The sequence below is a fragment of the Nyctereutes procyonoides genome, unplaced genomic scaffold (assembly GCF_905146905.1).
Source record: "Nyctereutes procyonoides isolate TBG_1078 unplaced genomic scaffold, NYPRO_anot_genome, whole genome shotgun sequence".
Taxonomy (NCBI): domain Eukaryota; kingdom Metazoa; phylum Chordata; class Mammalia; order Carnivora; family Canidae; genus Nyctereutes; species Nyctereutes procyonoides.
In genome coordinates this window covers 7,768,212-7,790,274 of record NW_026575130.1, presented here as the reverse complement: position 1 = coordinate 7,790,274, position 22,063 = coordinate 7,768,212, and the positions used below count along the sequence as shown (strand labels likewise).

Genomic DNA, 22,063 nt, shown 5'->3' with positions numbered 1-22,063 from the left:
AGCAACTTACAAATGGGCTTTTACATTCTTGGGGAAGAGCTCAGAACACTGAGCCTGTGTAACATCAAAAAAAAAAAATGTTTACTTCAGACTTAAGTTTGGCATTTTAATATGCATTATTCTAGAAGAAATATGATTTGTGTCTTAATAAATTTGAGAAATGAAACTGTCCTTTAAAAATATTTCAAAATTATCAGGATAGTCATCTTCAAAGCCCAAAAGATAAATCAATGTTTGCATAACATTCTTATATGTTGTACATAAATATTAATCCCGATTTATAGATGGTAAAACTGAAAAAGCATTCTCTAATAACTTCAGAGCCAATTGGTAATGTGGTATGGTTTTGTTTTTCACATTTATGTTTTAAAAATTATTACATTAGACACAATTATCTAATAAGTATTACATATTGTTGTTTTTATCATTATATTGTTGTAGTAATGATTCCTAAGTTATTTTTAAGGATAAGGATATAAACTCATCTTTCTTCCATGTATTTTATGGTTATCATTCAAGAAAAAATAATATAGCTCTTAAGAGACCCCAAAATTGTGAATTTAGAATTAAGACTTATGTATCATCCATTCTTTCTACAACTCTGTCATCAGCAATTATAGGACTTTGATTAGCTGATTAAAAGCTTAACCCTTACATGCGTGGCATGTAACGGACCCTCTAGATGAACCTCCAACAATATGTAATGACATGACTCCCAGTGGAGAAAATGATTTATGCTTACCTTCTTTGTATTTTGTGATATGTAAGTTGACTTTAAATCTTAGAAAATCTACGACGTTCTGCTTTAAAATGAGGCCAAAGCTGAGTCTGAATCTTAGCTTCAGAAAATATGTTTATCCCAGAAAAGTCTTTTTTTTTTTTTAAATCTTCACATAATATAAGGAGAACATGGGCAGCCCTGGTGGCTTAGCAGTTTCACCCTGCCTTCAGCCCAGGGTGTGATCCTGGAGACCCGGGATCTAGTCCCTCATCAGGCTCCCAGCATGGAGCCTGTTTCTCTCTCTCTCTCTCTCTCTCTCTCTCTCTCTCTCTCTCTCTCTCTGTATCTCTAATAAATTTTAAAAAATCTTTTAAAAAAATAAGGAGAACAAGAGGTTTCTTCCTCTGTAGTTGTCTTTCTGCTTTGTTTCTAGATGGCCATGTAATTGGGAAAACACTAATGATATTCCATGGATCTGCAACATGTCCACTGTGTTATCTATGATGAAACTTCTGTAAGACTTTAGAGGTTTGTATAAGGGAATTCCTAAAAATCTGCTATTTATTTCAGGTAACTGAACAAATATATTTTAGATCATATGGGAAAGCAGCCTTAGAGACATTTTTCAGTTTATCCAACATCTTAGTCCAGGATTTTTCTGTACTGCATTTTTTATAGGTGATAATCTAGCCTGTGTTTCAACTCTTCCAATGATGAAACCATTATTTTTTTTAGAGAATTGGAAACATCAAAAAATGCTTTAATATGCTATTTAAAATCTGCCATTCTATAACTTTTAGCTTTTTGTTCTTTTTCTCCCCTTTGAAGGAACAGAGTATATGCAGGATATACATATTACATGTTTCCTATGTTACTGCTTTAAATCATGTAGAGGTGCTATGTCACCTCTAAGTCTACTCAGGGTATCACCAGTTGTTTTCATACCCTCTTTATGTTATATTGTTTTCATTATCCTGATTGGCCTTTAGTATTCTCAGTGACTTTGCCAATGTCTTTCAAAGTATGTGACTCAGATTATATATAGTATCTTAAATTGATGTAAGTCTAGAAATGGACTATTATCATAGTTGATATGGAAACTTTATGTAATTGATGCAGTTGAAAGACACCTAACATTTTTAAGCAGTCATTTCATATTACTGTCTCATAAGATTGTAGTTCACTGTATTAGTTATCTCTTGCTGCATAAAAATTACCTGAAAATTTAGCAGCTGAATGGGGCTTCTGGCTGGCTTAGTCAGTGGAGCATGTGACTCTTGATCTCAGGGTTGCAAATCTGAGCCCTACATTGGGTGTAGAGATTCCTTAATAATAAAATCTTAAAAGGGGCACTTGGGAGGCTCAGCCAGTTGAGTGTCCAACTTTTGATTTCAGCTCAGGTCATGATATCAGGGTCATGAGTTTGAGCCCTGTGTTAGGCTCTGCACTCAGCACAGAGTCTACTTAAGATTTTCTCCCTCTCCTTCTGCCCACCCCCACCATATGCTCATGTTCTCTCCTAAAAAAAAAAAATTTAAAATATTAGAAATAAATCAATATAATCATAAAAAATCTTAGTGGCCAAAGATAATAGCAAATATTTATTATCTTACACAATTTTGTGGCTCAGGAGTTTGAGAACATCTTAGCTGGGTAGTTGGTTCAATGCCTCTCATGAGATAACAGTTAAAATCTCAGCTAGAGGGATCCCTGGGTGGTTCAGCAGTTTTGCACCTGCCTTTGACCCAGGACATGATCCTGGAGTCCCGGGATCGAGTCCCACATCCGGCTCCCTGCGTGGGGCCTGCTTCTCCCTCTGCCCATGTCTCTGTGCCTCTCTCTCTCTCTCTGTGTGTGTGTGTGTGTGTGTGTGTCTATCATGAATAAATAAAATCTTTAAAAAAAAATCTCAGCTAGGGCTACAGTCCTCTGAAAATCTGGCTGAAACTGGAGGATCTACTTCTAAGATGCCTCACTTAGATGGCAGTGAAGTTCATTATGGCTCAGTTACTTACCACGTGGACCAGTCCTTAGGGCTGCTTAAAGGTCCTCATGACATGATATCTGACTTCTCCCAGAGTGAATGATCCAGGAGAGAGCAAAGCAGAAGTTACAAAATCTTTTATGTCCTAGTATTGAAAGCTACATATTGTCATTTTCATAATATACTATTGGTTACACAGGTTATCCCTATCCAGTATGGGAGGGACTACACAGAAGCATGAATATCAGGAAGCAAGGATTATTTGGGGGCCATGTCCCAAACTAACACTAGAATCCTTCTTCTATTCCCCAATGACTAAACTAAACTCTCTCCCACAGATAAACTCTCACCTTCTCAAGGCCACAAAAGTCTCATCCCATTACAGCATTCATTATCTCATAGTCTAGAATTGTGTCATTTTAACCAGGCCCGAATGTGGATGAAGCTCTCTGGGTGTGGCTCTTTGCGCCTAGGTCTTTGAAAACAGTTCCTTGATCTGAAGACCTGTGAACTGAAGAAATAAGATATCTGCCTCCCACCCTCCAATGACACAACTCAACATACAATAGTGGGGAAAGAATAGGATGACTACTATAGATGTCCCTGTTCAAAAAGGGGGAAACAAGGACTACAGGAATCACTGGTCCATAGAGATTCTGTAGTCCAGCTAGGCGAATATTAGTCCTTTAACTAGAACTTCCTCTTGCTTCCTAGAAGATTTTCCATGACTCTTGGGTAGATCTTTGGGCTTTTGGTTCTGCTTTCTTTTCTTTTTTCTTTTTTTTTTAATATTTTATTTATTTATTTGAGAGAGAGAGAGTATAGACAGAGAGAGAGAGCACGAGCAGGGTGGGGAAGGGCAGAGGGAGAGGCTCTGAGCAGGGAGTCCGATGTCAGGCTTGATCCCAGGACCCCAGAACATGACCTGAGCCAAAGGCAGATGTTTACTGACTGAGCCACCCATGTGCTCCATTGGTTTTGCTTTCTAAATCAGTTTTTCTATGAAAGGTAGCCTAGGTTTGTAGCTGTGTAGTTTTCTGAGTCTGGCTCCTGTCTATAGAAGTTTTCAGGTCCAAAGTCTTCTTTTCCTTTTATTATACTTCTGTTTCTTTCAGTCCAAGATGCTGCTGTTTCTAACAATTAAATATTAAAAAAAAAATTTGTGAGTCTCTTGGGAATATTCCTGGGTAATCTTCCATTATCCAAAGCCACATCTACAGATACGTTGGAGATAAGCACTCCTCTACTCAAGGTTTCTGCTGAGATTACTGAGGGACAGTACCTTTAACCCAGAAGCCCTTGTGTCTGACTGGATATCTCTCTTGAGTTATAACTTTAGATCTTCCTAAGATCTTAGCAAGGGTTTTTACTGCTCTACCCTCAGATTCATTTTTATACCATAATTACTTGGCAGAGGCTGGATTTGATCTTTGTTCAGAAATCATTTCTTTGTTTTAGCATTGTTTCCCATCTTGAGAAGCTGGCAATTTCTAAGACTAACAAATCTTGGCTTTTTTTGGTTTGACAGCCCTTCCTTTAGCTTTTCTCCCTTACCCCTCATATTTGATTATAAACAGCGAGAAGAAATCAAGCAGCAACTTCAAAACTGTAACCGAAAATCCCTTAGGTAAGTCACCCACTGTGTTAGATATATTTTCTAGTTCCCACGTCACTTCAGGTGACAATGTTGCTCAACTTTCTGCCACTCTATTAAAACCATTCTCTTTAAAATGAGTGGGAAATATCAGAGAGGGAGACAGAACATGTGAGACTCCTAACTCTGGAAAACAAATTAGGGGAGGTGGGCAGGGGGTGGGGGTGACTGGGTGACGGGCACTGAGGTGGACACTTGACGGGATGAGCACTGGGAGTTATTCTATATGTTGACAAATTGAACACCAATAAAAAATAAATTTATAAAAAAAAACAACCATTCTCCTTTTCTAGCCTTGGAAGCCATACATCATCATTTCCACAATTTCCTATTAGCTACATAGGTTCATTATATTCATTGTGGGAGGGAACTGCAAGAAGATATAGAACCCTGGAATCATTCGGTTCATGAAGGCTGGCTACTACATCAACTAAAATCTTGGATAATTGAATTTTTAGGAATTCCTGTTAAGCCATTCCTGGTATTATTATTGGTATTATTATTCCTGTTAGGTCATCCCCTTTGGTATTTATTGATTTTTTTAATCTAAAGATTACCCATTTTTATCATGAAATTGCAATTGTAGTTTCAATTCAGCATCTCAGCCTTTTCAGATTTTTTTGAATTTTTAAAAAGATTTGTTTATTATTTTAGAAAGAGAAAGAGAGAGAGCAAGGGGAGGGACAGGGAGAGAGAATCTCAGCATACTCTACTGTGGAGTGTGAAGCCTGACTTGGTTTGGGCTTAATCTCACAACTCTGAAATCATGAAATGAGCCGAAACCAAGAGTCAGACATTTAACCAACTGAACCACCCAGATGCCTGATCTTTTTGAATTTTAATTCTGTCAGATAAACAACACTCCACAGCTTTGAATTATTAAGTGTGATAGGTTGTGGAATTTTTTAAAAAATGACTTTACTGATTAAAATGTTGCTAAACATTTGTGTTTCTAGACCTAGACTATTTAGTTGATAAAATAAGTACATTCTAGAAATGATGCATTAGATTTATTTTCTATCAAAAAAAATATTTTCTGTCATATATAAATACAGATCTACTTTTCCTATTCATATAAAAATGTAGTATGCTAAACGGTAGCCAGCTCCAACTTCATTAGGATTTCTAATATATTTTGAAAGATTAACGAATTAGACAAAGTCCTCAAGAAATGAGTATTGAAGACTACTATGTTTTAAATTCTCTAGTGTGAAAACTTGAAACATAACTTATTTGCTAGAGCTGTACATAAAATATTAGCCTTTGGCAAAATTATGAGGTAGGATAAATTCATCATCCTTTGCTCTCTCCTTAAGAATAGAAACAATGTTTTTGTCATTACTTTTTCCCATTGGACTTAGCAAAATACTCTATGCTTGTAGATCCTTAATAAATATTTTTTAGTAAATTATTGACAGGCCATGAATTCCCCTCTCCAAGTTTCTTGGTACCCACTTCCTCTTGCCTGTACCAGTTACCTTACCGAAGTCTTCCAAGACTTCCAAGAAGTGTTCCAAGATGCGAATCTTTTTCAATCTCCCTCTATTCAATCAGAAGTTGACTATTTTTAATAAAGATGAGGTTGGACAGTCTAACAACATTTAGGGACCTTTTGTTGTCGATGATTTAATACATATTAGAGCATCTAATGATGTGGATTTTCTGATACAGTTGACAAATAAGTGAAAAGTTTTGGGCAAGCTTTTGGCTGCCTTACAACCATAATAGGCTGCCATCAATTTGCCTTCTCAGTAAGATTAGTCTTGGTTGAACAGGTCAGTTGGTGAATTCTCAACCAGGAAAATCTGGTCTTCCTAATATTGGGATTCAAAAACTATATTTCTCACTATATATAACTTACCATGATTCTTGTTCTTGTTCACCTTAGGAAACTAGTCTTTAAATGAAAGGCATTTCCCTATTTCTGTAATGGGCTCATCATTCAATCTATCACATAAACTCAAAAACTAAGTTTGTTGAATTTGTCCTTTCCCTAAACCCTTTCATCCAATGTAGTCTTTCGGCTCTCTTTCTCAACTCTACCTTTTCCTTTATCTCTACCATACCTTTTAGTTTACTTCTCTTTACAGTTTAGCTATACATCCTTGCTTTATTAACTTACTAAAGCGTAGCATCTATTTATTCATTATTCTGCTCAAAAACCTCATTCCCATCTACTCAGTGCCTACACAGTTAATTTCAAACTTTCTAGACTAGTTTTCAATATCTGCCACATTCTAGCCACAATTTAGCTTTCCATCCTTATTTTCCACTACTTTGACCCACTGGATTATTCTGTCTGCCAAACTCATCCTACATCTACCATTAAGTCTTTATAGCACTTTTCCCTCTGCCTGAAATGTTCTCCCTCTACTTCCATTAATACCTTGCCCATCTTTCAGGACCAAAATCAAAAGGAATCTCAGACAGATGCTTTAAAGAATCCTCTCAGCCAGAAGCATTTTCACTCTTTTCTGAAAGTCCAGGGTACTTTGTAGCACTCTTAAGGTACTTAGTGAATTCTGACTTAGGTTTCAGTTCTATGCTTACATGATTTATTTCTCCTTCTTCTTCTTCTTCTTCTTTTCTTCTTCTTCTTCTTCTTCTTCTTCTTCTTCTTCTTCTTCTTCTTCTTCTTCTTCTTCTTCTTTCTTCTTTCTTCTTTTTCGGGAGAAGCAGGCTCCCTGCAGGGAGCCCAATGCAGACCTCAATCCCAGGGCCTCAGTATCATGCCCTAAGCCGAAGGCAGATGTTCAACCACTGAGCCACCCAGGTGTCCCTGATTTATCTCTTCTTATATATTTTAAGCTTCCTGAGAACATTCCATGTATAGTAGTTAGCACATCCTCTTTACTCAGAAGTGGTTGATCCTAAGTTGGAACCACCATGGAATGAGTTGGGTTAAGTATTCTACATTGGTTTGGGGTGGTGAACAGGAACATAGTATAGTGTGATCAAGAGAAAAACTTTTGAAGGTCAAACAATCCCAGATTTAAATTTGGTTTTGCCAGTTTCTAGTTATATGACTTGCGGCAAATTAATCTCTTGGCATTTCAGTTTCTTCATCTGAAAAATGGCAATGAATGCCTATTTCATAGATTTTTTGTCATCATTAATGAGCTGTTGGATATAAAACACTTATCTTAATAAATAATTGTTACCTTCTTAGCCTCTGTTTTTCCTGGCACAGTGTTTGATAACCTTTTACTAAGCAAATGAATTATTTAGAAAATAAAAACATTTTATGAATTATAATTTAAATATGTATGTATATTTAATAATTAAGAAAAAACATTAGAAGGGTATAGAAGACAGGATAAAAAAGGGAAGAGCAAAGTCAATAATCAAGATACTACTTTTTTTTAAGTGAGCAAGAAGAAATTTAATTTATGAAACAGACTTATAGTCTTAACTCTACATAATATGCTGGGAATTCCTTACAATTTTCTAATGGGAAAAACCTAATTACCTATTTTTAATTATTACAGTTCACATCTTAAATTACATATAAAAATGTTTAATACTGCAGCTTATGGGAGGCCCAGCCAGGCTCCAGATTCTCAGCCACTGGGGAATTTCTATGCCAGACCACCCACTATGAAAGTGAAGAGTTGGTACTTTTGCCAGTGTGGAAATTTCTTCAGAAGAGAGCTCTAAACTATTGTAACCATTTCCCCCAAGAAGACAAGAGGGAAAAACACATGAGAAATTACCGGACAAACACTAATTTCCCATGTTTCAAAGTAATAATCAAAAGTGGAATTAATGCCTTTAGCACCACAACTCTCCTGAACTTAAGTCTGTTTATATGGATTTGGGCTGACTTGTTTTAGTCCGTTTCTTTAGAGGACACAAACTTATATGAATAAAGCTAGAATTTCAAGGCAAGTCACATTATTTAGTTATAGTTGATTTGGATTTTTGCTCATTTTTTTTATCATCTTTCTCAAAATGTCTTTAGAAACAAGTCATTCAAATAGTAAAACTGTAACAGCATTTGTACCAGAAATCTTGTTTTAAGTTTCTTGGTATAACCTTTCATTATAAAAGCAAAAGAAACATTTAAATGGTGATTAAACCTGAAGAAGACATAGATGCACAGGGTGAAAGGATGGGGTAATTGAGTGATGGATATTAAGGAAGGTATTTGATGTAATGAGCACTGGGTGTTACATGCAATTGATGAATCACTAAATTCTACCCCTGAAACTAATAACACACTGTATTTTAACTAAATTAAATAGAAATAGAAAATTTAAAAAAGAAAGGAGCACAAAGTGAGAGTCTTTGTTCATAACTTTTCCATTTTGGAAAAACTAATATTTGACATCTTTTATCTTAAAGGTATTATCTCATCTATAATTAGGAACAGTCTGAAAATCTACTTTCTTGGACTAATGCAGAGAAGATGTTTGTAAAAGTGCCTGAAATATAATAGACCTTCGATAAATATTATTGTGTTGGCAAAAAAGCTTAACAGGTGTGTATATATGTTTGTGTACACAACTCTCCTTCACCCCCTCAATACTTCCCCGGTAGTGTTAGCAGAGGGCACTACAAGATGAGATTTTTCTTCTTACACCAATGCCTTTGAGGATCCCAAAAGACAATCTCAAATCATAATTTCAAAAGGACTTTTTTTCCTGCTTCTCAGGGCAGAAGACTATTTGTTGGAGTGGGAAAAAGGAAGCTCTATTGAAAGCAAGAACTCTTATGGTTGCAAGTAACAGAAATCCAATTTTAACTACCGTGAGCAAAACAGAAATAAATCCTGACATGTGTAGCAAAATCTCAGGAAGGGCATGGACCTCAAGGGTCACAGAAACAGGGACATGTCTCTCCCCATCCAATCATAACCTGTGCTCCTCTCTGTGTCAGCTTTCTATCTTACTATAGACACTGCAAACTTCTGCCCTGGAGAATTTTGCTTTAGAAATCTCTTCATGAAAAGGACAACTTCTGGGACACCTGGGTGGTTTAGTGGTTGAGCAACTGCCTTTGGCTCAGGTCATGATCCTGGGCTCCTAGGATTAAGTCCTGCATCAAACTCCCTGCAGGGAGCCTGCTTCTCCCACTGCCTATGTCTCTGTCTCCCTCTCTGTATCTCTCATGAATAAATAATAAAATATTTAAAAAAGAAAAGGACGACTTCTCTCTAAATCCTATTTGAAAATTCCCAGAGAGGAACTGAAGGGTCGGCCTAGGTTGTATACCACTTTTTATGAACAAAAAGATCTGTTTTATAATTGGCAGCCTCCACTAAAACAATATAGTTTAATGAGGCACCTGGGTGGCTCAGTCGGTTAAGTGTCTGCGTTTGGCTCAGATCATGATCTCAGGATCCTGGAATGGAGCCCCATATCTGGCTTCCTGCTCAGCAGGTAGTTTGCTTTTCTCTCTGCTTCTCACCCCGCTCATGTGCTCTCTCTCTCCAATAAATGAATGAAGTCTTAAAAAACAAAACAAAACAAAACAAAACCAAAAAAACAATATAGTTTAAGAGAAGAGCATTTCCTCCAAAAAGAAGACACTTTTGTTTCAAAAAGGAGAGTGATGCTGGGCAGATGAAAGAAATATTCTTAAAATTATACTTCTAAAAATTCAGAATTTTATTTATTATATATGAAATAAAATATCTTTTCAGTTGCTTATTATTTTCTATAAATTTATTTTTCTGTCTCCTACTGTTTATATTAAATTTCTTCTATCTCAAATGTTTTTCTTAAACAGCACCATTAAATCCTATCCTTTCCCTCCTTCAAATCTGTGCTTAAGATTCACTTCCTCGGACTTCTGGTAAAATTTGACTAATTGAATAGATTTCTCTCTATTTTCTCCCAAATGCTATTAAAATGGTGGGGGTGAGGGAGAGAAAGAGTGGAGGAGAGAACCCTTAAGAGCAAAGAAGAGGCAAGACTGTAACAGATGAAAAGTGACAAAAAGTTTTGGAAGACAGGAAGCACATACATAGCGAATTAGTTACCTATTGCAATGTAACAGATTACTCAAAACTTAGCATCTTAAAACAATAAATATTTATATCTCATCCAGTTTTGAGGGTGAGGAATCTGGGAGCAGCTTAGGTGTCGGGTCAAGTTGTTGGCCAGGACTGCAGTCATTCAGAGAACTGGAGAATTCACTTTCAATCTCACACACATGGCTGTTGGCAGGAGGCTTCAGTTTCTCACTATAAAGAAATATTTTATGCTTGTGAAATACTAACTACAATAAGAGAAAGTGTAATAATATAGTAGAGAAGCTAGTTGATGCCACCTAAATCAAGTAAGCAATGTAACATCGTGAAATATTAAGTGTACATTATGTGGCTTAGAACACAGCATCATCATTTCTATGATATTCCTGAATATTATAAAAGATACATAATTGGAATCTAACCACGTAAAAATATCACACACATACCTACCAGATTGAAAAACACTCTACAAAATAACTTACCTATAATCTTCAAAAGTGTTAAGTTCATGGAACTGTGTCCCGTGTTTTGATATGGCTATGGGAGCACACAGGAGGGACACCCTGACCTAATCAATGCCAAGATGTCAGAGAATCCTTTTCCAGTGTAGGGATATCTAAGCTGACAGAGTTAGTATCGAAAGGGACAATGGAGGGTGAGGAGAGGCAAGAAAGGAGGAAGCAGGTCATAGTGTACAAGACCAAGGAAAAATCATTTGATCATATACCAACTGATGTGTGTGTGTGTGTATGTGTGTGTGTGAATTCTTTCTTTAATATTAGCAAGAGGTTCCTCCTTTTCCTATCATATGTAAAATATCACGTTTCAGGGATGTCTGGCTGGCTCAGTTGGAAGTGCATGCAACTCTTGAGCGTGGAGCATGAGTTTGAGCCTCACATTGGTGGTAGAGGTTACTTTTTAAAAAATAAAATAAAACGTCACATTTCAAATTAGCTTAAGAGGTTATGCCTATTACGTCAGTCTAGGAAATGTACCTTGAGACACATGTGAAAGAGTAGAACAAATCTGCCCTTGATTGTATCAGTTACTAGAATTATCATTTTTTCAAATGCCAATCATCTCAAAGAATAACTAGGGAACATGATTTTCATAGCACTTTTAATATATTTCCTTTATATGTCTTTTATGAATGGCATTTTCTAATGTCAACAAAAATGGTAGAGAACACTAAATTCTTTCACAGTGGCCATTCGTTGAGTGGTTGAGAGAACCACTTGTCAGATTGTTTCTGATTTGAGTCTTATTCTAGACCTGAGTCTGCCACCCATTGGCCAGGTAGCCTGAAGCAAGTCACCATTGAGTATCAGTTTTCTCATCTGTCAAATAAAAAAAAGGTGTCTATTTTATAGGATTGTTGTGAGAACTGATTGAAATAATACGTGAACAGCATTTAGCACAGTGCTTGGCTCAAAGAAATATTCAATAAGTCACATCTTTTGCATCACTCAATAGTTATGTTTAGGAAAGATTATGCATAAAATCAGATCAAATATAATGGCAAAAATATATTTAGAGCGCTGTGAAAATAATATTGGCCCACTGCTTCTTAAGTATGTAGATAATTTTTTAATTGATGATTACAGTGCCTGAACCAATCAAAGATAATTTATTTACTCTGTCACATCTTGCAATTTCCCAGTCATCCTCCTCCTTGATTCTTTGAATCCTCAGCCTAATCTAGAGTGGCTTCTAAAAAACAGCAAGGCCAGGACTAGAGCTTCTTCAGTAGAGATGGGATTTTGAAAACCGTACAGGCACTGCAAAATTTACCTCATTGTAACTTTCTACCATTCCAGCTCCTACATACATAAACTTACTCATATATGTATTCGTTTGTTTGTTTATTCAGCATAATAAGGTAAAACATTTTTTTCTGGTATATAACAAGACTTATTAAATGTTTCATACTTGTTTAATCAAAAGTAATGTCAATCTTCCCATTGTTCTGGTGAAATATGTTTTTTGTTTATGATAGCAGCTGGAAAGTGGGAGTGGATAGGGTAAGTGATCTAAGGAATATTTTGCTACTGATAAATTAATAAAAAATATCAGTGGTTTATGGGGCAACAATTAACATAAATAAAAATGTTTGTTTGGTCTATGACTTTAAAGTCTGATTGTTTTAAAAATACTCTTGTTAAAAAAATACTCTTGTTTTTCTGGGGTTGACTAACATTTTCAACTTTTCAAGTTCCTTATTGCTAACCACAAAAATGAAAAAAACAACTTTACCCATCATATATTGTGATGCACTATATTTTACTGTTTATTACTAACAGTTAAATTGTTAAGAGTGTAAAATAATGGTGAAGACTGGAGATCATAATCTCTTAACTATTAGAATGATCCTAAGTTCTGATATTATAAGCTGGACACTTCTGTCACCTACCTATGTGCCCCCCTCCTCCAGCCTCCACATATACATTTCTTTTTTGTCTCCCTCACCACACACATTTTCCAAGCTACTTATTAAGAAATATTACCATGTGTCCGGTACCTTATGAACTCTGATCATCATCGCCCTAAAAATATGATATGATTCATTATCCTAAAAGTGCTCTAATAGAATAAAAAATGATTGTAGAGATGATTAAAAAAAGATTAAGATGAAATTTCTACTATGGAATTCTTTTACATATCTGATTTGTTGAGAGAAAATTAGAAATGAATTAGAATTTATCTGAGATTTAATTCATGCTAATTCAATAGAATTTAATATCTTTGGACTTGGATTTTAGTGAACAAAGGTTTTACTTATGCCATTTGATCAATAGGCATTTATTGAACACCTACTATTTAGCAAATATGGTTCCAGGCTCTAAAAGCTTAAAAGAAAATGACCCTAGAGTGCCTTGGTGGCTCAGTTGATTAAGTGCTATTCTGCTCAGGTCATAATCCCAGGGTCCTGGGATGGAGCCCACATTAGGCTCCCCCTGCTCAGTGGGGAGCCTGCTTCTACCTCTCCCACTCTCCCTGCCCCCCTAACTCCCCTGCTTGTGCATGAGCGCCCTTGTTCTCTCTCTCTCTCTCTCTCTCTCTCTGTCAAATAAGTAAATAAAATCTGAAAAAAAAAGAAAAATGACCCCAAAATCTTAACTCATAGTAATACATCCCATATGGTAATTGACAAAGTAGTAATATAGACAAGAAATAGTTTTCTGGTATGGGAACAACTGAGTGCCCAGAAATGAAATTTAAAAAGTAAAAAGGGAGAGAATTGTGAGAGTAGAATTATCTCTAAAAGAGATGTTGGAAGAAGTCAGAAAGGAAAAGGAATCAAAGAAGGGTGGAAATGGGGCAACTCCTCTGTGGAGGAAGACATCTTTCTAAATTCTAATCTGAAAATGCAAGATGACAATGAAGGTGTTTTCCAACCATGAAAGGAACAAAAATCACCATTAAGGTACAGCTGAGCCAATAACAATAGGATATAGCACAAGAAAAATAAGTACCTTTGTTTGGAGAGAAGCAGAAAGGAACTCATATTAGCATATGAACTCTGCATAGGACTGTATCCTGTGTTCCTTTAGAACACATAATTTTGACAATGTGTACAATTGGTAGTTTCAGGCAAAGAGGAGCTTCCAAGCTGAGAACAGAAAAGTGAACTGAGATTTTTACCACATTGGGGGGCATAATGCCAAGGGTAACTCTGCCTGGGATGAAAGGAGTGTGTTCACTGACCCTTCTGGGATATCCTGCTTGCAATGGGCCCTTGTTAAAAGAATGTTCACAGTCTCTGTTGCTATGAAAAGACATATTCCGACGTTGCCTGCTTTACTTATCAGCCCTGACACCTTTATCATTCATACACGCACTCCATATTTATGAATACAAATGGTTTACAAGTAGACTGGATAAAACAACTTTTCATATCTGAAAGAGTAAACACTACAATGTGAAGCCTTAATTCAGAAGAGGGGACAAGTAGAGGATAATCCAGGGGCAGCCAGAATTATGGAGAGAGCCTACTAAGGTGTAGAAGGGTGAAATGAAAGGAGGACATGGGGATAGCAGGAAACAAAGGGAAGGTAAAGAAAAGGGATGTGAAGAGAGAGACATGACTGTCTCCCATCCATGAAGTTGTCTTGGTAGCTCTTCCTAGCCCTCTGTTCTCTGACAAGGCATTGCATGGGAATAGAGAGTCCAGCAGAGACTTGGGGTTGCCAGCTGCTCCAGCCATGTGGCCTCATCTTCTTTCCACCTCCACGGTGGCACCTCACCCAGATTCCTTTCTTGTCAAACTTGTTTCCAATCACCCAAGCTCTCTAGTCTATGACCTCTTGGTCAAACTGTCTGTTACCCAGGACACAAATAGATTGAGAGTGTCAGATAACACAGTAATTTGGTGGGGGAGAAGACCGTTTGAGCGAGCACTGAAATACCCTTTATCTTACCCCTTTCCCTAGCTACCTGCACCTTTAAAAGTAAATGCCCTTTCCCTACCTATGTTTCTCTGGTGTCTCTAAGTCACTGCAGGGCAACTGAGTGTGACTCATATCTTTTAATTTATTTGATGTGTTCATTCCCTCTGGGGAGCTAACTGGTAGAACATTTGAGTCAATTCTATTTTTCTTGGGGATGTGGGGTAACATGAAGTTGGGTGATGACAAACGTGGGTTGTGTTGCTTTATGAGAATCACATGAATATTGTATGCTCTGAAGTTAGAGCATTGAAACTACTGCAAGTGATGAATATCCAGTAACCACATCTTACACTCAAAGTTATTTCTCCTGGAACTGATTAATAGTCAACTAATACAAATACATGGTATTCACCACACACTTGATGCCTGTTGAGGCTCTGAAAACTTGTTCCCTGAATGTCCCTGTTGCCATCCTCTACCTTCTGCCAGAAATTCTCTCAATCACTGTACAGGCTGTAAACATACCAGAGAAGTGGTTTTTAAAGAAGCTAAGACATGACATATGCCACCACAGCCACTTTCTCACACCCCTAAGTACAAAGGTTTGAGTGAATGTTCTCAGTAAAAATTATGCTGCTTCAATAAACAGATCAGAGATATAGTTCAAGGTGGAGGTGGGGAGCGGGGGTGTTATCTGTTTAAGAAATCTTTACTAAGAGGATATCATGGGCTAGGCACTGTGTTTTGAGTAAAGCAGATATTTTGGGTAGAAATAAACCAATCTTCTTAAGAAATACGACAATTATTCTGCAGGTTGGTTGGCAACTTCTGAAAGCTTTATAGAACATTACATCTCTCTCTGGCTGGCACCTACTTTATCCCTTTTCTTGAATGGAGTAGGGGAGGGAAAGGAGAGGTTAGACAGAGGGAGTGAGAGATTCAGAAACCGAATCACTTTTCTATTCAGGGATCTGCTGAGCACCACGATTTGCCAATGTTTTCAGGTGAGGGCATAAGAACTCAGGAGGTGCACTATCTTGAATTCTTTCCCAGTTGTTATCTTTTCATAAGTTCTGCATATTTGACTGGCCAGTGTGGTCTAGTCAGTACTTATGTTGAAAGAAATAAGTCAGAGTGGGAAACAGGCTGGGCCCAGGCGAGGGGAGTGGAGGTGCGATCGGAGCTTCGGATTTCGGCCGGATCTCTGGCCGGGGCGTGCCTAGCGGCTCAGCCTGGAGGCCAGGCACCCCCAACCCCCGCCCCCGGCACCGCCCACCTTGCGCCTCCGCTCAGGCTCCAGCCCGCCTTGCAGGGCTCCGGCTCCACTCTCTGCACACCCAGCCCTGCCTCGCAGGGTGCATCCGGAGCGCCAGGGCTCGCGGCCGATCCCCGGAGTCGACGGATCAGCTTGGGTTCTCGAGCATGTGGGCAGCCTCTCCTCCAACAACTTCAGCTACTCTAACTTTGTTAAGATACAAAAGGCTGTTCCAGACCTTTGTGTGTACCTCGAGTGAGAAAGGAGAGGAAATGCACTTGCGTTAGAAAGCCTAAACGTCAGGCTCCTCGAGGAGAACGTCTGGTTCGAAAACCTCCATCTCCCCCGCCTCCACCCAACTTCAGCCGCCAGCGGCCGAAAGGTCCCTAGGAAGTGGATGCCAGAAGGGTCTGTGCATTGGGCCGGGGACATTGCCGGGGCAGCTCTAGGCGCAGAGCTCGCTATAGGTCCTCTCTCCCAGGATCGGATAGATGATTCATTTTTATATGTAACGTTTTACCCCACTCTATAGCTCCGGCTGGTTAATGTTCAACCCCAGGGCTTCGAGAGGCAGCTCTAGGGAGGCAGGCAGGGATGACCCATTCAAGGTATATGGCCGCTCGGGAATGAAGGCGCGGAAGCCCGAGAGAGGGTGAGGAGGGATGTGGCGGGGGTGGGTGCGGGGACTGGGCGCTCCTGCGGCCTGGGCCTCCCCAGGCCACCTCTGAGACCGCGGAGAAGCCAGCGGGTCCGCGGCCCGGGCCCGGCAGGCGTCCCTGAAGCGCAGCCAAGAGGCAGTGCTCGGGCTGGAGCCGCGACCGCCCACGACGCCGCAGCCCGGGCCCGGGAGCGTCGCGTGCGGGGGCGACGGGAGCGCGGGGGCGGGCGCTGCGCCCCAGAACGACCCCGGGGCGGGTCTGTGCTGCCCCAGCGCCGCGGCTTCGACGCTAGCGAGGAGCAGCGGGGTGGGGATGCCAGAGGGAGGTGGGCGCGTGGCGGCAGCTGAGGATCAGATTCCGGGTTGGTTGTCCCAAGGGACGTGCAGACAACAGTGCGGGGACACGAAAGGGGTCCCCTTTCGGAGGTGCGTAGGTTGCCTTCTGAGCCACCACTTCTCCGGGAGCCTCTGAAAATATCCTCAGGGTAATGCGCGGCTGCACCATCTTCTCCTTTGCTGCCGGGCCAAAAAAAAAAAAAAAAAAAAAATAACATTAAGATAAAGCAGCTGTTCCGGTCAGTAGAAGGCGGTAGGCACGGTGGTGGCCCAGCTACAGTGTCAGGCGTTTCAGTGAGGCCCAAGGCGAACCTGCGCCGGGGGCAAGTTCAGGTGGAGCGGCGGCACCTCGGCTCCTTCCAAGAGCTGGACTCCCGCGGAATGGATGGGTCCAGAAGGTCCTGGCCAGATGTCCAGACTGTCAGGCCCTGGAGCTGCGCAGCTGACCCGGCGGGGGTGGAGGGGGCTGCTGCACGGGAAAAGGAGGTTCCGGGCTGGGGAGGAGAGCTTCGTGCCCTGAGCAAGCAGCCTAGAATTCGCAGGCGGGATTTTTTTTTTTTTTCTGTCAAAGAAACAAACAAGACCCTGCCTCATCAGATAAGAGTGGCTCCTACGATTTCACGGATTTTTAAGCGAGGGCTGGAGGCGCTGAGATTAGTAGAATACTGTGAATGAACATTGCCCGAGGCCTCCAGAAGAAGGGTTTTATTTTACTTTTTGCTTGATATTATATGATTTTCTAACAAAGCCACCTGTCGTCTGTCGCCTTGGGCTCTGGCAGGTAAAGCCCCTTCCTGGGCACCGGGGATGGCCCGCAGGGTCTCTACTTCTGTCCCCATCAGCGTCCCCCAACCCATGCCCGCATACTGCCGCGTGAAATCAGACACACTCGTTAGCCAAACGCAAGTAGCCGCGTTAAGTGACGCCTGAGAAGGCCCCGCTAGTCCGTTCCGTAGGACAGAGATAGAGACCATGGAGCTTCAACTGGGTGCAGCAATCCCACCCAGATACTCAGAGCAGCAGAGTTGAGGGGGCTGCTAACACAAGCAGAATGGGGAAAGAGCCCAAGAACTGGGTTGCCGCTAGTTCGGGAACCAAGTCACATTCGGTATGCTGCCCCGCTCGCCTTCTCAGGAGCAGCTGAGACTGTTCTAGGTCTCATCTCGCCAGAGCTACAAAGATAAGGGTTCCTGCCCAGGACTGCGTGCCAGGGGGTCCAGCGCTGCTGCAAACTGTTGTCGAAGACAGAAAAGCTTTGCTACTTCTGGACGGAGGACGCATTGATAGAAGAGTGTCCTGGGGCTCTAAGGGCTAACTCTGCTAACTAAGCCTTAGCCCTGGTATATGAGGTCCCAGCATAAGAGGCCCATTTTCTAAGTTGATAGAACATGTAAAGAAAGAAAGAAAGAAAGAAAGAAAGAAAGAAAGAAAGAAAGAAAGAAAGAAAGAAAGAAAGAAAGAGAAAGAAAAGAAGAAAGAAAAAAGAACAGAAAACTTTGGAGTGGATAAAGAAAACAGAAGAGGGAGAAGATGAGGGGCAGGGAGGAAGACAGGGCAAGGATGGGGGGAGCATCTTAAACTAGGTCTGGAAAGATCCATCAAAGTCAGAAGTTGCAGACACACACCCTGCTCAGCCAGGACCCAATGATTCTCCACTTCTTTTAGCCCTTCAGAGAGAAGGGAAGAAAAAAAAAGCAATCCCTCATACAACCCTCCAAAAATAAACACCTTTACCGTACATTTATTAAATGTTTTTTGAAGTTTTTAGAAAGGAATTTATATAGTTTTTTGTCTTTTTTTTTACTGAGTAATTTAAGTTCCTACTATCTCCTGTTTTCCACAGTTGCCACTGAACTATAATACACGTTACAACAGAAGTAGCAATGATTTTTTCTAAAGGCAATTAAGTAGAATTAAATACATCTTCAATGGCATATTTTACGTTTTCCAAGCCTTCTCTAATCTTCAAACAAAATCTATAACATTACATTTACATAAGATAAGAGCATAAAATACTCAGCAAGAAGTGAATGAAAGTTATACATCTCAAACACAACAAATGCTGAATTCTATCTTTTCAGATAGAATGTCAACAATGAGAAGGCCCCCCTTCGTGGGGGGCGGGGAAGGGGGGGTTGGGAAGCAGGGTGATAAATAAACTTTTAAGATTAGAGTAAAAATCTTCCTGGTGTCATCTGCTAAAATCTGAAAGAGAAAATTAGTTATGTCTCTAAAATCAGATTTCTACGGAACCATGTTCTTATTTTTAAAGACTCTCTTCTTCAATTATCACTTTCTCAAATTCAGTTAAAATGGAATTGTCAGATTAGGGACGCTGGGCCAGGAAGGGTAGTTTTAAAAAAATTTCCTTCTGAAAATCTGCTATAAGAAACTTCTCGTGTTTACTTCTCCTACCTCAATCAGCTGCGTATCTTGCTTCTCCCTGTGCTTAAATTAACTGCTGCTTGCCGGGAGTGGAGGGTGGGTGGGGTGTTAATAAATCAATCAATACGGACTCTATATTCAGAAAGACATCTGATCTGATTTCACCCTCTTTTCTTTTTTCTCTTTCTTTCTTTTTGTTTTTGTTTTGTTTTTGTTTTTGGTCCCTCTCTCTAAAAAAAAAAAAAAAAAAATATATGTAGCTCGGCGAGTCCGGGACTCCCAGAGTAGCCCGCGTCGACGGACAGCAGCGGGCGGGAGGCTGGGGAGCCCCGGCGACGGCGGCGAAGGCGCCCGTGGATTAGGATGTGGATTGCAGGACGGACCTTTGTTTGGTCACATTCGCGACGCGGGTGGAGGGAGCTGGGGGGGGGCGGGTGGTATCTTTCGGCAACGCGCCGCCAGGTCTCTCTAGACTCGCCTTAAAAGGGTCCGCTGCTCTTCACAGGGTTAATTTGTGGGGCTTTCGAGGAATACTGGGACTTTTAAGATGCCCTTCATCTTTCTCCCATTCTTTTTGTTGTTGTTACGCTCCTAGAGGCACTCGCGGGGTTCAGCACCTCCCGGGGCCCGAGGGTGGGCGGTGGAAGAAAGAGCAGGGCCGGGAGGCGAAGGGGAGGATTTGCCTCCTAATCAAACCGCCCACGCGGCTCAGGTTGCCTAACAGAGTTTTTAAAATTAAATTTCTAACCAACTTATGGGCAGTGAAAACTCAAGATTCAGGAACTGGGAGGCAATGGAGACAAACGTGGGCCACAGGCACCTTTTCCCAGGTCCCCCCCCCCCCCCCCCCCGCCCCATCTGAATTCGCTGTTCGGGGAATGAGGAGTTGGAGGCCTTAGGCGTTTGGAAAGTTTAAAAAGCCCAGGGCTGGCGGGAGGGTGGGTTCGAGTGACAGGTGAGGGGGGCTGCTGGGGGAGGGAGCAGAAAGCGCGGCGAGGGCAGGGCAGGGCGACCTGGCGGTGTGGGGCCTCTGCCCTCTGCACCGCGTCCCCAGCCTCCCGGGGCGCAGAGGAGGGCGGCAGGGGGCTGAGGCCTGCGAGCCTGGGCTCCTGGGGGCCCGACCTCCCGCTCGCCATCTTTGATCCCCCGCGGAGGAGGCTGCTGTTCACGCTATAGATTACCTTAAAGGTTCCTTTAAGCACTTTAATACACAACTAGCTCAGAAATCATTAAGAGACCTGGAGAAGGAGAAAAAATACCCTCACACTCACCGGTAATAAGTGTTGACATGCAGCAAAAATCGATTGAGTGGAACCGAGGTGGTGGCAGGAGCGATGGCTGGAGGGGGGCCCGCGTGGGAGCGGGAGGGGCGAGAGGAACGACTCCGCCGGCTCGGGAGCTAGGCTTTTCTCACTTGAAGGGAAAAGAGGTGCGGGAAGGGGTCAGCGGGCCAGCGGGGATGGGTGTGAGGATCAAGGCGGGGGGTGGGGGGCGGGGGGGTTGGGGGGTGATGAGGGTAATTCTTCCTTCGGGAAGTCCAGGGAGAGGAGCTGAGGTGGGAGCCAGGGCTTCGGAGCAGTCCTGAGTCTCCGCCCCCCAGCGCGCACCACTCAAGTTGGGGATGGGGATGAGACAACCCTTCCCAAACCTCGACTTCCATTTTTGTTTTGTTTTGTTTTGTTTTCTGCAGATTGATTGATTTCCTCGAAATCGAGTTCTATTTCAGCCCGCGAACTAGGCCGAGGTCCGCCTTCAGCATCCAGCTCTCCCAAGACGCTCTGGGACCTGCAGGAGACGCAAATCCTCCCAGCAGGTCTCGTTAGCCTTGCCAGCCCCCATCCCCAAATCCCCTCTCCCCGTCCCCTCCCTCCCTGCCCCCCGCCGCCCCTCCCCCCCATACCGGGCGGAGCTCCGGGCGGCCCGGCCCGCTGGGCTGCGCGGCTCCAGAAGCCAAAGTCCGCCCGTGGGGACCGTTTTCCTCTCCACTGCTCTCAAGTGAACAACAAGGACGGAGGTGACCCTCGGCCAAAGGGCTTTTATCTGCCCCCCACTGCCGCGTGATCCCTCGGTAGGTTAGAGGCAGAGCTTAAAAAAGAAAGAAAAAAAAAAGTTAATGTGCATTGCGCACTGATCTCACATCGGGGACGTTATCTGCGATCTCTGTAAGTGGCAGCAGCAGTCCCATGCAGAACAAAGACTCCGCGTCTGAGCCTCAAAAGCTTCTAGGTAAAGTTTCAGCCAGATAAAAGTAACCTAAGCGCAAAAACACAGGTTTTCTCGGCTCCAGAAAACTGCTGGCTACTTTTCGCTCCTTATTCCCCAGGGTTGTGTTTGTCCTCGCCCACTGGGGGGAGGAGGTGACCAGAATTGCAAAGGACCTCAGGATTTACCCTTCACCCCCCTCTCCCCCAGAGCCTCAGTAATGAATTCCTTCGGACTAAGTCGTATTTGCTACGATTTGTTACGAAATCAAATTTCACATTAAAAAAAAAAAAGCTGAAAACCACCAACAAAGGAAGAGCGGGTGCTTAAAGTTCCTTTAAACACTCACACCGATCTCTTTCCCCGTTTAGATGTCAGAGGATGGGAGGGAGGGCCAGGGCTGTAATTCATCTTGATTTGCTTCATTGTCCCGCAGTTTGCAAACCATAATCCTGTATAATTTCAGGAACAAGCAGGTTTAGAATTAATGGGTCAATATTATTTAA

General features: G+C 41.6%; 1 protein-coding gene across 1 annotated transcript; it reads right to left on the bottom strand.

Moving 5' to 3' along the window:
• Positions 1-10,036: 10,036 nt before the first annotated feature.
• On the bottom strand, positions 10,037-21,983 carry LOC129521174 (uncharacterized). Its single transcript, XM_055342447.1, has 6 exons — positions 21,909-21,983; positions 21,609-21,699; positions 21,256-21,440; positions 20,627-20,754; positions 15,998-17,150; positions 10,037-10,546 (listed from the first exon to the last, which is right to left on the bottom strand). Exons 1-5 carry the CDS (start codon positions 21,981-21,983, stop codon positions 16,580-16,582), a joined length of 1,050 nt encoding a protein of 349 aa, XP_055198422.1. The 3' UTR covers positions 10,037-10,546; positions 15,998-16,579.
• Positions 21,984-22,063: the final 80 nt, after the last annotated feature.

Coding starts and splice junctions, on each gene's coding strand:
- LOC129521174 (XM_055342447.1), bottom strand. CDS start 21,983: ATGAAGCAAATCAAGATGAATTACAGCCCTGGCCCTCCCTCCCATCCT. Junction 21,700..21,908: donor CTAAACGGGGAAAGAGATCG/GTGTGAGTGTTT, acceptor TCCTCCCCCCAG/TGGGCGAGGACAAACACAAC. Junction 20,755..21,255: donor GCCGCCCGGAGCTCCGCCCG/GTATGGGGGGGA, acceptor AGAAAAGCCTAG/CTCCCGAGCCGGCGGAGTCG.